We start from the raw sequence: 17,784 nt of genomic DNA on the forward strand, positions 1-17,784 counted from the left end.
GATTTATCGTGTTAGTCTAAAACTGGACTTTTAAAATACATGCAAGCGTGTTAGTCTGACTGAAATCGTACTAAATCGAATTTCTCAAAGTCGGACTAACACACCTAGATAATGCAGTTGGGGATCGATTTACTCTGACGTGTACACGCTTCAATCAGCCCCGAACTGGCCAAGGTGTTCGGCGCATGATCTATAGCTCCCGCTGCGGTCTTTCATCCAATAGCAACCAGCTGAAAGGGGGCATATCGCCACCTACCGTACCGGGGATCGGACATTTGTCAATAAATCGATTCCCCCCCGGTTCTTGTATACTGGGACAACGACAGTAGTCCAATTACATGGCCTAATCGAGCTATAACCGTAGCTCGACTTAACTGTGCATGTAAACGCAGTACTTGCATACCTGTGCAAATGGCAAACAACGCTTGTCTTATATTTCATAACCGAAACTGTGGATCGATGTAGTAATAAAGTACTTTAAACAATAGAAACATTTTTGAAAACTAATTTAATTTTGGCAAAAAAAAGTTACAGAGATGAGAAACAAAATGAATCCAGGAACTTTATAATGAACGGTTTAAAATGACAAAATCTGTTTTGATGAAGAAAGGAAATTATGGTTTCAACTGATAAAGAAGTTTCTCACAGCAAAGTCATGAGGCCTTGATAGCAGAGGCAACCATGTAAAACAGGATGTTTGAAACAACAGTCACAACCCCCTCTGTAACACGCCATTAAACAAACAACCACAACCATATGGGTGGAAATGACGGAGGAGTGTTAGTCCTGTGTAAAAAAAAACATCACTCTGGTGACGAACATTTGATCTGGTTGAGGTCACCTGTATGTAACTTACTGGTGTGTAAGTGCTAACAGCAGGAACTGGAAGGGAACTAGACTAGTCATCACTGTCCGTCGATTTGAAGTGATCCTCATCGATGGTGGAAAAAATGTGTCCTTCATTGCTTAGGAACTCCACCGCTTGCCTGTCATTTGGGGACAGAGGGGAAGTGCGATGCATATTATTTGTGAGACTCTTCTTGACAAAAAGCACTGTCAAAAAGAAAGAGGGCAAAAATTTTCAAGCTATGGCCTTAAACAAAAGTTGAAAATTATTCTTACTTGATGACAGCCAGACTCATGCCACTAAGTCGCTGTTTAAGATCCTGAATACTGATTCCCTGGGCATCTGGACAACTCCTTATCAACCTCAGAACCTTCAGAGGGGAACAGGAAATCATATTGACATGCACGTATTTTCTAATATCTATCCGTCCATTACCTGAACCGCTTATCCTGCTCTCACGGTCGCTGGAGCCTATCCCAGCAGTCATTGGACGGCAGGCGGGGAGACACCCTGGACAGGCTGCCAGATCATCACACAGGGCTGACATACACACACATTCATACCTAGGGGCAATTTAGTACGGCTGATTCACCTGACCTACATGTCGGACTGTGGGAGGAAACCGGAGCACCCGGAGCAAGCCCACGCAGACACGGGGAGAACATGCAAACTCCACACAGAGGACGACCCGGGATGACCCCCAAGGTTGGACTACCCCAGGGCTCAAACCCAGAACCTTCTTGCTGTGAGGCGACCGCGCTAACCACTGCGCCACCGTGCTGCCTATATTCTAATATTTAAAAGAATATTCTAATATTAAAAAAAAAAAAATGTCTCTCACGCATTTAATAACGAAATAATCTGAATGACAGATACTTGGATGGCACTCTTGTCTAAAGCAACTTGCAGTGAGTGAACAGCTTGGTGTTCAGTGTGTGTCTTAGTATTCGGTGTCAATGATTACAATGACCAGGAAAATATATCAGCTATGCATATTCCTAATGGACTTGTTGCAAGTATGGCTTTGGTAAATTGCTGCTGTTAAATATGTTGTTGAAAAACTTCTCTTGACAGATGGCACAGTGCAAATAGTTGTCCAAATTTTAAGGGGGCCTCATTGAGCTCATCAGGCTGCCATAGAAATCAGCCATTTGGCCTTTACAGATTTGCTACAGTTGCTAAATAGATCCATCCATTATCCAAACCGCTTATCCTTACCCAGGGTCACAGGGATGCTGGAGCCTATCCCAGCAGTCATTGGGCGGCAGGCGGGGAGACACCCTGGACAGGCCGCCAGACCATCACAGTGCCGACATACACACACACACACACACATTCACACCTAGGGACAATTTAGTACGGCCCATTCACCTGACTTACAAGTCTTTGGACCGTGGGAGGAAACCGGAGCACCCAGAGGAAACCCAAGTAAAATAAGTAAGTAAGCAAGCTAAGTAGATCAATAAGCTCATGAGTAAACTCAATGTAGCTTGCTACTGACAACAGTAAAGCACTACATTATATGCATTTCAACTCTTTATAAAACTCCACCTCCACATATTCCACACAGAAAAATATATATTAATAATTTTTGATTCGGGGCAACCGCTTACCAAATACTCAAATGCTCCAAGTTTAAATTGTAAATTATTGCTCTCAGGTTATCCATAAAATCATTGACAGATTAATAAGTGACAACAACTGTGTGTTGTTCAATGACAATTAATTAGGCCACTTTGTCAGCTGTCAGGCCTGTAACCCTGACATGGTGGCTTTAAAATAATGCATGTCTTTATGTCAGGCCAACCCACAGAGGAAGCCCAGTTTCTCTCTGAGACCAGTCACGTTTTCTTACCTGATTCTGATTTGGGTTTAGCCCATTGTAAGCCATGTCGTTTGCACCAGAGTATCCCCCACTTACTCCTCCCATTCCTCCCATGTTTCCAACACCAGACCGTGACATTTCTCCTCCACCACCCACCTGAAAGAGAACCAAAATCATGCAGTGGCGACATGTTCATTAATAAACAAGGCTCAGCGTTTTCGGTTTTTATTTTTCAAAGCCATCCAGCATGCCGAATTTTGCCACAAGAGGACACGGTTACATAACCTCACACGAACAGGAACAACTTTGGATCCGTGGAAACAAAATCCGGGTGAAAATCGGTTTAAACCTATCTGCTCCTTTTAAAAAATCTGGGTATTTTTCGGTGAAAATCGGTAAAAACCGAAAACGCTGAGCCTTGTTAATAAATAACTTAACCATTTCTTCATTAATACACAGTTAATTGTAACAATAGATTTACTCCACTTTAAGCATAGGTGAAAGTCATTTTTGATAACTGGTGTAGAAATAGCAACATATTAGAGATGCATGAAGAAACAAGAGCTAGTAAGTAATGCAAAAATGGTATCATTGACAAAAAAATAAAAATAAATATATTAGCAACACTTTAGTTGGAGACATCCTCAACCTGGTTGTACAGATATCTAAATGGGATGTTATGGCCAAAACATTTAAAATGCATGTTAACATCTCAGTAGCTTTACGGGCGCTTGATAAGACCTTTGAGCAATGATGGTGTGACGATTCACACATGGGCCATGACGCTCCATCAACTGCTTGGGCAATATGCCCCATTCTTTCAAGACTTGCAACATGTGCATCAGTTAGCCTCAGATTCGTTAGGCAGTCATGTTGAAATTCTTACCTCATTGCATTTTAAATAAGTTGTTTGTTAACTTGTTTTTTCCCCCTTCATGGCTTCCTTCCTCCTCATAGCCTGCTTTCTGGCAGAATCTTTTAAAAGGGGTCCTAAATCTAAGATATCTAAATTGCGTAATGATATCTAACACATTGACGTTGATATCTAAAAAGCATGTGCGAGACATTTAAAGTGCAGAATATTTCATGAAACGTTTAAGATATCTGAATTTTATATAGACATCTAATGGCATATGTAAGCTACCTAAATTGCATGTTGATATCCAGTGGTAAGTTAGATATCTAAATGTTGCATTATGATATTTTGTTTTGTAATTCTAGTAGAAAACGATTATAAAAACAACCTTTAATGACGATCAATTGATTTGATAGGCATTGATAGCTATTTTAGAAAACAAATTATTCAGATCTTGTCTTTCCTATCAACAAAACAACAGGTCTCACCACAGTCTGTGGTTTGCTGAGCTGCATGTGCGCTTGCACCACTTCAAGCATGTGTGAGGTGATTTCGTTCATGTCCTCCAGGGGCCTGATATTGTACGCCACCACAGACTTATGATTCTGAAAAAGGAAAGAGACACAAAGTCAACCCAAACCTTCAGCACATCTGACAGGACACACAAGAATCCAAAGAGGAACCTCAGATCTGTACGTGCTGAAATGCAGCTAAGCCATTTTGTGCAAGTAAAACAGATCAGCAGAGCACATGACGTGCCACAATGCACACAGGCCTGCAAACCAAACTTGCACGCCAGCTCTCAGTGCCACATAATTTGTCCTTGGCATCATGTCGGCAACATGTCGCATGGTTAGTTGTGTTACTTTGTTGGGAAATTTGTCAATTTCATCCTCCTCCTTTCAATGGCTTTTACATTTCCTTGCTAACTGCACCTAACAACTGGTTAATATGTACAGTGCCTTGCAAAAGTATTCAACCCGCTTGACAGTCGTCACTAATTTCTGAATTATAAAAGACACTCACACATCTGTTCCTGAACAATATTATTTTTGTGAACCTATAAGCTATAACGGCACATTCCCAAAGCCAAATTAAGCTATATTTCGCAATCTTTTTATTAATAAATTCAAAACTAAATAGGGTGCTTGCATAAGTATTCAACCCCTTGTGCTCTGAAAGCTCAAAATTTACACAAATGACAAATTATTCCTAAAACAAACTCAGGTTAACACAATTGGACATTATTAGTATGCACCTGTAACATATTAAAGTAATGATCTTGTTTATGGGTATAAAAAGCACTCCATGTAAAGTTCATTAGCCACGCATGAACTCCATCAGAAAATGAAGACAAAAGGAGCATAATACTGAAGTAAGAGACAAAGTGTTTAAAATGCAGAAGGCGGGAAAGGGATAAAAAACAATATCCACATGTTTGGATGTCCCACGCAACACTGCTGGATCCATTGTCAGAAAGTGGAAGCTGTATCACACCACCCAGATGCTTTGTAGAACAGGCCGTCCCTCAAAGACAAGTGTCCGAGCAAGATGTGGGCTGGTGAGGAAAGCCACAGAGGATCCTGCAATCACTTTGAAGGCGCTCCAGAGGTCAGTGGCTTAAACTGGAGTAAATGTGCATGAATCAACCATATCACGGACTCTCCATAAATCTGGCCTGTGTGGGAGGGTGGCAAGAAAGAGGCCGTTGCTCAAAACTATGCATATAAAAGCACGCTTGGAGTTTGCTACCAAACATGAGAGAGACCCAGTTAGGATGTGGGTAAAGGTTTTGTGGTCAGATCAGACGATGTGTGGGCACAAACCCAACACTGGTCATGCCCTGTAACTGCCTCAGAGATAATTTATATCGAGTTCATTCAGTCGTAAAAAAAAAAAAGTTTAAAAATGCAATAAATAAGTGGTTAAAAGGGGCAACATTGATAAAAATTTATTTGAAATATAACACGGTAAAAAATCTTTAGTTAAAAAATGTTTCCTTTATGCAAGGTTTATTTGCAGTGTAACGGGTCACATGACCAGTTTCGTCAAGGGCATAGCCGTTGCATTATGGGTCAGAACCAACATAGATGCAGAGGAAAGACATCTCCGTATACAGCCCCCAAAACAACTTTATTCTACACGTGGCTCAAGAGGTGCACACGGTAATTGTCCTTCGTGTGTTTTATATTTGTGTATAATGTTGTTGATGTGGCTTTACATGGACAGTGTGATATGTTTTCAGCTATTTTACTTGATTTCATAATATTTTTGTCGAGCTAACGTTTGGGCCTGTTGATCAATGGACACTAGCTTGAGAGACTTTAAACGGAATGAGAGATGTATATCTTAAACCTTTTGTCGTTTATTTTCTTGTAGTTTTCAGTGTTTGCTGACGATAGAGAAAGCGATATAAAATAAATCATGTCTTCTGATGATTTATGCAACGGCTATGCCCTTGACGAAACTCTGGTCATGTGACCCGTTACTCTAACGTCAAATAAACCTTGCGTAAAGGAAACATTTTTTTAACTAACATTTTTTACCATGTTATATTTCAAATAAATTTTTATCAATGTTGCCCCTTTTAACCACTTATTTATTGCATTTTTAATCTTTTTTTTTATTTTTTTTTTTTAACGGCTGAAAGAACTCAATATAACTATCTCTGAGACAGTTACATGCCCTAAAAAACACCCTCCCTGCAGTGAAGCATGGCAGCGGCAGCATAATGCTAAGGGGTTGCTTTTCATCTACAGGCTCTGGGAACCTTGTTCAAATTGAGGGAAGAATGGATGGAGCTAAATACAGGGAAATACTGGAAGAAAGCCTGCTGCAGTCTGCCATAAAACTGAAGCTTGAGAGAAGGTTCATCTTCCAGCAGGACAATGATCCTAAGCACAAGGCTAAAGCAACAATGGCATGGCTCAGCAACAAAAAGGTGAATGTTTCGGGGGTGGTCAAGCCAAAGTTCAGACCTCAACCCCATTGAAAGTCTGTGGCACAGACTGAAAAGTTGTCCAGAGGCGCTACCTCACCAACCTGCAAGACCTGTACAAATTCTGCCCAGAAGAACAGGCAAAAATTACTCCAAAAGAATGTGCAAAGCTTGTACATACGTACCCAAGGAGAATCATGGCCGTTATTGCAGCAAAAGGGTACTCTACAAAGTATTGATATGTGGGGGTTGAATACTTATGCAAGCACTACATTTTAGTTTTTAATTTATTTACAAAAAGTCAGTGAAACAACTTATTTTGGCTTTGGGAACATGCTGTTAGAGCTTATGAGTTCACGGAAATAATATAGTTCAGGAACAGATGTGCGAGTATCTTTTATTATCCAGAAATTAGTGATGACTGTCAAGGGGGCTGAATACTTTTCCAAGGCACTGCATAATCAACATACATAAATGTGCCTGAGCACATCTATGTATGTTGATTTTATTGATGTTGTTTTCAGGTTTTTGAAACGGAATGTGAAAAAAAAAGTCAATACCACCAGTTCTGTCCTAAAACAGTAGAAAGATGACAGTACCAATTACCCAACCAGGGTCATGCCCTTGCTTTTGCTGATGACCTTGTATGACCCCGTTTCTCGATCTTGCTTGCCTCTATTGTAAATTCTAGAAAGAGCGATCTAAAAAGTACTTTGAAAACTCCTTAACAATTACATACAAGCTATTACCTTGTGGCAAAAGTGCTTATCTGAAATAAACTTAGCTTGACAGTTATGCTACATTTCACACAGCCTTTTAACTTAGTTGGTGCGCTCGGTGAAAATAGCATTTCTATTCATACAAAGTGTATACACATAGGTTTCAGTCTTTAACGGGGTATATGTAGAGGAACTTTGGACAGTAAGCTCACCTGGAAGGAGCGAAGGTTGCCAGAGACTTTGACATATGTGCCTGGAGGCACGACAGTACTGTCCACACTGGGATCCTAAGGAAGAATTTTATTTACAAATTATTGAAATGATATAGAATCCTACACCTGGTTTAGAACTTTTTCAAGTGAAAATTATATCAGCAGAGAGCAACTCGTTTGTGTTCCATATTGTGAAATCTTTAAAAAATGTGATACACATTCACGAATCTCTTCTACAGGCACATCAAAAAAAAAGTGACATCAAAATGACTGAGTGAAATACATATCTGTGGCAAAAATTTTAGCAGGGACACCAATGAATTTACATTAGCAGAGCCACAGCACCTCGCCCGGAAAAGGGAAACCAGGGCCCCCTCCTGGAGTCAGACCTGGGAAGGGAGCTCACCGGCGAGCGTCTGGTTGCCGGGCCTAGGCCAATGGGGCCAGCTCAAAAAAACATGAAGCCACCACCCTGTGGACCCACCACCCATGGGGATGAGAAATGGGGTAAGGTGCAATGTAGGCCAGGCAGCAGGCAAAAGTGGGGACCAGGGCATGCCGACTTCCAGCATCACAGACTGGTCCTTGGGACATGGAATGTCACCTCTTTGGCAGGGAAGGAGCCTGAACTGGTGTAGGAGGTGGAGCAGTACCAACTAGATATAGTTGGGCTCACCTCCACACACAGCTCTGCTACCAAATTCCTGGAGAGGGGCTGGACTCTACTTTTCCGGAGTTTGCCAAGGTGACAGGTGCCGGGCGGGTGTGGGGATACTCGCAAGTCCCCGGTTGATTACTGCCATGTTGAAGTTCTCCCCGGGGAATGAGAGGGTCGCGTCTATACGACTGTGAGTCAATGGGGGGGGGGGGGGGGGGCTCTGACTGTTGTGTGTGCTTGTGCACCGCATAGCAGTTTTGAGTATCAGGCCTTCTTGGAGTCTCACGGTGGTGCCCTGGATAGGGTTCCGCCTGGGGACTCTATAGTCCTGCTAGGGGACTTCAACGCTCACGTGGGCAATGATGGAGAAACCTGGAGGAGCGTGAATGGGGAGGAACGGCGTCTCTGACCGGAACCCGAGTAGTGCCTTGTTATTGGACTTCTGTGAAAGTCATGCCTTGGCCATAACAAACACCATGTTCGAACATAAGGTCGTTCATAAGTGTACTTGGTGCCAAAACACCTTAGGTCGAAGATAGACTTTGTGGTCGTATCATCAGATCTGTGGTTGTATGTTTTGGACACTCGGACTTGGACTAGTGCCTCCTCTGATCGGTCGGGGTGCCTGTTCGGGGGAAGAGTGGGAACTGGGGGGAATAGCGTGATCCTCCCATGCGCTACGTCCCCCTGGCAAAACTCCTTACTGTCAGGTGACAAGAAGCGGCTGGCGACTCGACATATACCGGAGGAGGCACGTGGTAGTCTGCACCCCTCCCCGGATTGGCGGAGGGGGTGGAGGAGTGACTGGGAAGGCTCAGAAGAGTTGGTGGCTATGCTGATGACAATCAGCTGTATGTGCCTATAAGGGCTGATGATCACACTCAAATTACTAATTTAGAGGCCTGCTTGACTGCTGTGAAATTGGACGTCACTAAATTTCCTGCTTTTAAATTCAGTTGAAACTGAGATGCTGGTCATTGGCCCTGCTAGACACACACACCAATTTAATCAAATAATAAGAATTGACAACTATGTGATTACACAAAGTGTGGCAGCCAAAAATCTTGGTGTTAAGTTTGATCCCAGCCTTTCCTTTGATAAGCACATTAAAGACATAACCAAGACTGCCTTTGTTAACTTACATAACACAGCTCAAATTCGGTTTTTCCTGTCTATGGCTGACGCAGAGACTCTAATACATGCATTTGCTTCATCCAGACTTATTGTAATGTTCGGTTTTCAGGTCTGTCACATGCTAGCACTAAAAGTTTTCAGACGGTTCAAAATGCTGCAGCTAGAATCCTAACTACAGCTAGACAATTTGACAATATTACACCAATTCTTGCCTCCCTTCATTGGCTTGCTTCCTATCCATGTTAGACCAGACTTCAAGGTGCTGCCCCATCATACCTGTCTGATCTCCTTAAACCATAAATTCCATCTCAAGTTCTCTGCTCTCAAAATACAGGGCTCCTGTATTTACCCAAAGTTACCAAGAAGTCAGCTGGTGGCAAGGCCTTTTCCTATCGGGCCCCCTGTTCTTATGGAATAACCTGCCTGCTGCCGTCAGACAATCATCATCTGAGTTTTCTTAATTACTGAGCACACCAAACTTAACTCTACTTACCCCCCCCCCCAAAAAAAAGACTTTGGTCTGCCCTGCCTGAAACCGGGAAGATCAATATCAGAAAAAATAAAAAGTAAGTAGGGGTTTCCTAATTTTACACTCACTCACACACACACACAATAAGACACTCAAATCAGTTAACAGACCCTGTGTACTCAATCAACATGACAACTAAATTTATGCAGACGAGGACCCCTTGTGATGAAACTGGGAATGGTCTGTAGGTCACTAACTATTCAGTTTTTCCCTCACTACCATTGAAATGGTTGCCAAAAACTGACTGAGACATCCATTCAATAATTGCACGAATGAGGGAGTGTCTTCAGATGTTGATTTCAAGGTGCTTCTGCTGACTTATAAAATTCTAAATGGGCTTGCCCCGTTGTACCGGTCTGATCTCCTTAAACCGTATATTCCATCTCGAGCTCTGCTCTCAAAATACAGCACTCCTGTGTGTATCCAAAGTTATCAAGAAGTCAGCTGGTGGCAGGGCCTTTTCCTATCGGACCCCATTCTTATGGAATAACCTGCCTGCTGCTGTCAGACAATCAGTCTGTTGAGTCCTTTTAAACCCAAACTAAAAACTCATCTTTTTTGCCTTAGCTTACATTTAGTTGCCTTTAAGTTGAGTGCTTCACAACCTGTACTGCATGGCGGGTCGGTTCCTGTCTCAATGAATTTGCCAAGCACTGTTCTGCTAATGAGATTATAGATATTGACTATTGCAAATTGCTCTTTTCTCACATCTTTTCGCTCTCTGAATGATGTCTTCTCCTTCCTCTTCTTCTATGTATGTGAATGGTGTGATGCGAGTCTCCCGTGTGTGCACATGCAGTCTGTCCTTCTCCCAGGTCTCCACGGTGATGGTGGTCACCACTTGGACACTGTTTGGCATCCTCCTCATCACATTTTTTCAATGTTATATCCTTCTCTCACTCAGACATGACTAATGTGTTTGTTTGTTTTTTTGTCTCTTCTCCCACGTATGTGAATGGTGTGACGTGAGTCTCTCTTGTGTGCATGTGTAGTCTGTCCTCCTGTCAGGTCTACGTGGTGATGGTGGTCACGTGGCTCAGGTCCTGGGCTGTTCCGGTGCCATCTAGTCACTGCTTGGCATCCTCCTCATCATATTCTTCATAGATTTTATAATTCTGTTGTATTGTGTAAATTGGGTACACACAACATCCATTGCACATCTGTCCATCTTGGGAGAGAGATCCCTACTCTGTTGTGCTCCCTGAGGTTTCTTCCCATTTTTCCCCCCCGGATAATTTTTTTTTTTTTTTAGGGAGTTGTTCCTTATCTGATGTGAGGGTCTAAGGACAGGCTGTTGTGTTGCTATAAAGCCCACTGAGGCAAATTTGTAATCTGTGATAATGGGCTATACAAATAAAATTCGACTTATTCAGAAAATCGTTTTGTTAATTTTTCACGAGTTTGGTACGGGCAGCGCTCACACGACAAACGAACTGCCCCTCAGTTCACTTGGATGTGGACCACAACCAATCTTTTCACACAGTTCCGGTGCAGAGCTTGAATGAGATTACTGACACCTGCCCAAACGAACCGTGGCTAAACAGGCAAACGCACCAGAGTTCGTTTAAACTGCACAAAACACAGCCTTACTAATTGAGACTCTCACTATTCTGTGAGGACTCTCATCATACTTGTGTTGACATTACTCAGAAATGTCATGGGACTGATGACAAAGGACTCATACCAACTGTCCCCCAAACAAAGAATATGATGACCTACCCCACCGCATGCAACACCCAGAAGTTAAGCAACTGGTGGTTTGCCTTAAACCAATGAGATCTATGAAAAGTGTATCAAATAATAATAGTCAGAGCAGTCAGCATAATGTTGCCCATGCCTTTTCATTATCATTCTTCTCAAGTTGAATTTTATTCATCGTTATATATGTAACAAACTCAGGCAGTCACTGACTGAGCAAGAGCGGTGTGTGGGATTTTCTTCAGTCATCATGTCAAAACATTATGTTAAATTAACATTGAATATCAAATTTATTTTGTATCGTCTAACAATGACAAATTAATTCGAGCAGACACCCACCACCACTGCAGTCCTCTGGTGTGTTTACAATTCGGGAACATTGTAGCCAAATTGATCTAAAAATCAATGCAACAGAAAAATATTTATTCAATGTTGATTTTTCGTTCCACTTTGGCATGTCCAATTCTGTTCTCCCCAGGTTTTACCAATGCTTGACCCCTTCAGTAATTGCGAAGGGCACAGAATTCCATGTGCATCCTCCACTGCAGGTTTTTCCATGATGCATGCACATGCTGGTGTGGTCTGCTGCACCATCTGAGTACCCCAATTTAAGCTGCCAGGAGGAGTTTTTCACTGATTTTTTACATTAGTCTCAATTCAATTTTGATGCCTTAATATGACTGGCATAAGAATTTGAGACCTTCAGAAAGAAGATTAGAATTTGCTATATCTTCTTTTTCTTCTGGCTTTTTCTCTGTTTCTCAAGGGTTGCCACAGCAAATTTTACAGTTTCCATTGGTACCCTGTGAGGGCATAGCACCAATGGTGGCCATTGTTAACTTGGGCCTTGACCGATCCGGTATGGTCTTTTCAATGCGCATACTGATTTGGCAAAATTTTACATCGGATGCCCTTCCTGACAGAACCATTAACCCTATGGAAGGGGGCACAGGTAAAGCGCTGGATGTCATCCCACAGTATTCATGGACATGCGCCCATGCCTGTTACAGTAGCTACATAGATAGATATTGCTAGATAACAATTCCAAATGCTTGTCTCTGGGTTAGATTCCCCACAAAATCTGATGAAAACACTTTATGGCACGCAGACTAGATACAGAGCCAAAATTAGAGACAAAACAAATGCACGAGTTAGCATAAGGTAGATCTTTGCGGCAAGAGGCAAAATGCCATGAAATACTTGCTTTTGTCCGCAGGGGTACAACAAAAATCAAGATCTCATCAAAACTCCTAGTGGCAGCTTTAAATTACTTCCAACATCACTAGTAAGGAGTGGAATAGTTGTGAACAAGGAATACTTGTGAGTGCAAAGCCACAAAGCCCTGACTTACCTCTGTGTCCACCCACTGCTTAACGTCCATAGGAGCACAAGTCATGTCATCAACCTTGTACTGGATGTTCGTCATGGATTTTTCTGTGCTCCTGATAACACCCACAAGAGTAACCTGAGGTACAGAACATAAAACAGTAATACAGTCAAGAATGACTGTGTATCCTATGCATATGTTTTGGTACTTGTGCATGATTTTAAGAATCGCAAGTGCAGATCGTATATGTTGCACTCTGATAAAAAGTTGTTATTATTACAAATGATGACTGTGTTTCTATAGCAGATGCATTATGCAAATAAGCAGATGCAAAAATTTAAGAACATATAATTTCTAAATCAAACCCAGTCATTTCACTTTTTTGACTAACTATAGGTCGCTTTTGTGATAAAAACATTTCATCAGTGAAATATTTTCATCATCCATGAAAATGATGAAAATGATCTTCTTCCTCGGCAGGCTGAAGAAATTCGGCATGGACTCCAGGGTCCATTGCACAAGAGTATCCTGACAGGCTGCATCACTGTCTTGTATGGAAGCTGCACTGCCCTCGACTCTACAGAAGGTGGTGAAAACAGCGCAGCACATTCCTGTCCCCTCTCGCTCTCTCTCTCTTGCAAAGTGCACACTAAAAAACATCACTTTGTTCTGCACTATACTGCACTGTTCACCTTCTGCCATACCACTCCTGCACTATGTACAGATACATTTAACACATTTATTAAAATTACATACCTCTGTAAATACTGTTACATTTCCATTGTCAGCTGTCAAATTTTAGATTTTAATATGTGCTCTTAGTTCAATTTTAAGTTTTATTTTCTGTCCTGTCAACTCCATGAATTTTTAGTTTATAATTACTCATGTTTGACTATAAATACTGTATTTTTTTATTGTTAATTTAAAAAAATTACAGTTTTAACTTCAATTTGTCATGCCATATTCTTTAGCTGCTGCCGAAGCATCTCATTGCCAGCAATGCCTGCCGTGCTGTACTGTTGTGCATTTGACAAAAGAACTTGAACGTGTTGCCATTTGATGTATTTTAACCATGTCTTGACATATGACATATCTACATGCTTAAACCACAAATTTAATGATTATGTGTGATGGTAGTATCAGGGACAGTTATGGATTTTATCTTATTACGGCTCTTTGCCAGAGTACAGCAGTGATTCACTAGCAACATCTTACCTGGGAAATTTCAACCTCTCCAATCCTGAAAGCCTCATCAGTCTGGACAGCAGACATCAGCTGAGATACTGTGCATGGGATAAGCTGTGTGGCACGTGTTCTCTGGTAAAATAAACACAAGCCGTTTTCACATATGAACTTCGGACAATGTCCAGAGAATCAGGTCTGGGCATTGCCCGGAGTTGCTCTTTCACATGTCTAATACTAATTAACCTAACAGGAGATAGTCCATGTCAGATGCGTGCTCACCTACTGAGAATACTCTTGTTTGGTTTAGGAGAGAGGTGGCGCGTGGGTAGAGCGTTCAGGAGGCACGACATGACAGAGGTGATGGATGCATGACTGTTTTTGTGTTGATATCAATACTACATGTATTTGGAACTATCCACAATATCAACACAAAAAGAGTAGAAAGCAAAAAAAAAAGAAAAAGCATACGACTGGTGCAGTTTCGTGCCATTCACATAATAGAAACATCGTTAACACACCCACTTGCTTGCTTTGAATACTACGGCTCCGGACAACGACCTGCTCTATTCTCACATGGTCTCAATCGGACATTACATAGACTTTGTACTAGGGAGCTGGGTGGGTAAAGTCCTTCTAATGTCTGGTCCGTTTAATTCGGACATTTGCGTTCTCACATACAGCTCCTCCAGGTAATGTCTAGATAAGTTCAGAGTTGCAGTGCATGCGTGAATACAGCTATACATACAAAAAGGTGAAGTGCCTCTCTATCTGAGTGGTATCGACCGCACATGCACAATAACCACTGTAAAAGTATAGAATAACATAGGTAGTGAAAAGGCCGCCCTGCAAGACTCAAGGCAACCTAGCTGAAATATACACTCACCGGCCACTTTATTAGGCACACCTGTCCAACTGCTCGTCAACGCAAATTTCTAAACAGCCAATCACATGGCAGCAACTCAATGCATTTAGGCACGTAGACATGGTCAAGACGATCTGCTGCAGTTCAAACCGAGCATCAGAATGGGGTAGAACGGTGATTTAAGTGACTTTGAACGTGGCATGGTTATTGGTGCCAGACGGGCTGGTCTGAGTATTTCAGAAACTGCTGATCTACTGGGATTTTCACGCACAACCATCTCTAGGGTTTACAGAGAATGGTCCGAAAAAAAGAAAATATCCAGTGAGCGGCAGTTCTGTGGGCGAAAATGCCTTGTGATGCCAGAGGTCAGAGGAGAATGGCCAGACTGGTTCGAGCTGATAGAAAGGCAACAGTAACTCAAATAACCAGTCATTACAACCGAGGTATGCAGAAGAGTATCTCTGAACGCACAACACGTCGAACCTTGAGGCAGATGGGCTACAGCAGCAGAAGACCACACCGGGTGCCACTCCTGTCAGCTAAGAACAGGAAACTGAGGCTACAATTCGCACAGGCTCACCAAAATTGGACAATAGAAAACTGGAAAAACGTTGCCTGGTCTGATGAGTCTCGATTTCTGCTGTGACATTCGGATGGTAGGGTCAGAATTTGGCGTCAACAACATGAAAGCATGGATCCATCCTGCCTTGTATCAACGGTTCAGGCTGGTGGTGGTGGTGTAATGGTGTGGGGGATATTTTCTTGGCACACTTTGGGCCCCTTAGTACCAATTGAGCATCGTGTCAACGCCACAGCCTACCTGAGTATTGTTGCTGACCATGTCCATCCCTTTATGACCACAGTGTTCCCATCTTCTGATGGCTACTTCCAGCAGGATAACGCGCCATGTCATAAAGCTCGAATCATCTCAGACTGGTTTCTTGAACATGACAATGAGTTCACTGTACTCAAATGGCCTCCACAGTCACCAGATCTCAATCCAATAGAGCACCTTTGGGATGTGGTGGACCGGGAGATTCGCATCATGGATGTGCAGCCGACAAATCTGCAGCAACTGCGTGACGCTATCATGTCAATATGGACCAAACTCTCTGAGGAATGTTTCCAGTACCTTGTAGAATCTATGCCACGAAGGATTAAGGCAGTTCTGAAGGCAAAAGGGGGTCCAACCCGGTACTAGCAAGGTGTACCTAATAAAGTGGCCAGTGAGTGTATAAATGCAACATGTTGCTATACTGGTGTTAATCGTTAGTAGAAAGGAACCAACAAAAGAGACAGACCCCTTTCTTTTCTCCTCCCTGGGATAATGAAGGTGACGCAAAGCCTCCTGGGGACTGGTTGTACCCAATCGAGCTTCCTTCACTGTATCCTCCTGAAAAAATAAAAGACGGAACATTCAAAATGCACTTTGGGCTGATTGAGGGTGGCCCCAGTGTAAACCTGGCCATCCTTGTTGCCACCTCAGCTTCTAAAGCAAAAACAATAATAGATGTGCATTTGGTTAGTGGCCGAATCACATAAGTGCGTCATAATAATAATCTCATTCCTACAATTCTCACAATAGACCATAAAATTATAGTCCTTTGTATCTATCCTGGCTTGAGTGGCTGTTGCAGCTAGAAAAGCGCGACAGAAAATGCACCTTGATTATTTTATTTAACCAGGAGGATCCCGTTGAGATTACAAACCTCTTTTTTTCCAAGGGAGACCTGGCCAAGATAGGCAGCACAGTTGCAAAATTACACATTTGAAAACACAAAAAAATAGGAAAAAAAGTAAATTACAGGCAGATTATAAAAAACAAGTACATGTTGTGAAATCAGTTTCAAGTACTCTGATTGAACTGATTGAACTGATTGATTGATTGATTGATTGAATCAAGGCATTTCGCCACTGCACCAGAACTGTCTGCAATCACCTCATCTCCTATAGGGTAACAAGGGAGACGAAGAAGATGGCCTGAGCACAATAACTTCAATTCTCTATGACTCCACATAGAACTTATGTTCAAACAGTCATTTGCATTAATTAGTCAAATCGTGTCTCTTCCTCTTGACTGCCCCACTGTATAAACAACAGTCGTGTTGCAAAGGGCTATAATCCAAGTTTTAAGAACAATTTGCAGCCCCCCCCCCACCCTACCCCCCCCCCCCATATCACTGGCCCCTCTCTGACCGCCCCGTTAGCCAAAGTACACCACAATAACAACACAGCGACGACCACTCATGCTAACGCTAACAGGCGGCAGAGCAAACCAGCGACATCTTCCGACTTCCCGACAGCTCTCGGCAACGCAGACGTTATACTCACCCTGATTCCACATCTTTATAGCAGCTTGTACGAATTGACGATAACAATGTCTGAGCTGTTGAAACGAAGACTTGAGCGGAACGGAGAAAGATGTCGGAGAAGCGTCTACCGGCCGGATCCCGCGCGCTGAATTTACACAGTACGACGCATGCGCGTTGCAGAACTGCCGCGAAATCTCCCGTCCAATGAAAACGCACTGAGTAGTTCCGCGCGCTCCGCTATTACGGATCCCACCGCTTTTCCGGGCAAAACTAGGAAGACCCGCCCCTACTCCGTCTCCGATTGGCTAACCCTAACCCTAGCCTTAAGCAACGGAGGCGACGAGTACTGGCCAATCAGAGGCAGAGTTCGCGGAAACCGGGTACGAGTACTGGCCAATCAGAGACAGAGTGCCCAGAAAAGCGGCGGGTTTCCTAATAACGCTTCCGCGCTGTGTACGTCATGGTGACGAACCAGGAAGCTTAAGGGACGTGCCGGTGTTTTGGGTTATTTACTACGGACTGTATAGTACAGTGTGCGAGTGTGACTATTTAACGCCAACTCGAATTTATTCTGTAAAAAAAAAAACCATTCGCCAAAAATCAGACAGAACGAAAAAAATAATCCAAATGTAAAAGTAGTAGTATGGCCAGAACGGCGTCCTCTAACGCAGTGTTTCTCAAC

The 17,784-nt window shown here is 42.6% G+C and overlaps 1 protein-coding gene across 2 annotated transcripts; it reads right to left on the bottom strand.

The window, feature by feature from the left end:
* Positions 1-497: 497 nt before the first annotated feature.
* Positions 498-17,344, bottom strand: rpa2 (replication protein A2). Of its 2 annotated transcripts, XM_056286620.1 has the most exons (9): positions 17,122-17,344; positions 16,092-16,183; positions 13,959-14,060; positions 12,768-12,881; positions 7,398-7,472; positions 4,017-4,133; positions 2,703-2,828; positions 1,123-1,217; positions 498-986 (listed from the first exon to the last, which is right to left on the bottom strand). In XM_056286620.1, exons 1-9 carry the CDS (start codon positions 17,132-17,134, stop codon positions 899-901), a joined length of 822 nt encoding a protein of 273 aa, XP_056142595.1. In that variant the 5' UTR covers positions 17,135-17,344; the 3' UTR covers positions 498-898. The 2 variants fall into 2 exon arrangements, with proteins under 2 accessions (XP_056142595.1, XP_056142596.1); XM_056286621.1 differs by lacking the exon at positions 7,398-7,472.
* Positions 17,345-17,784: the final 440 nt, after the last annotated feature.

This window comes from Lampris incognitus, chromosome 9 (genome assembly GCF_029633865.1).
Source record: "Lampris incognitus isolate fLamInc1 chromosome 9, fLamInc1.hap2, whole genome shotgun sequence".
Classification (NCBI taxonomy): Eukaryota; Metazoa; Chordata; class Actinopteri; order Lampriformes; family Lampridae; genus Lampris; species Lampris incognitus.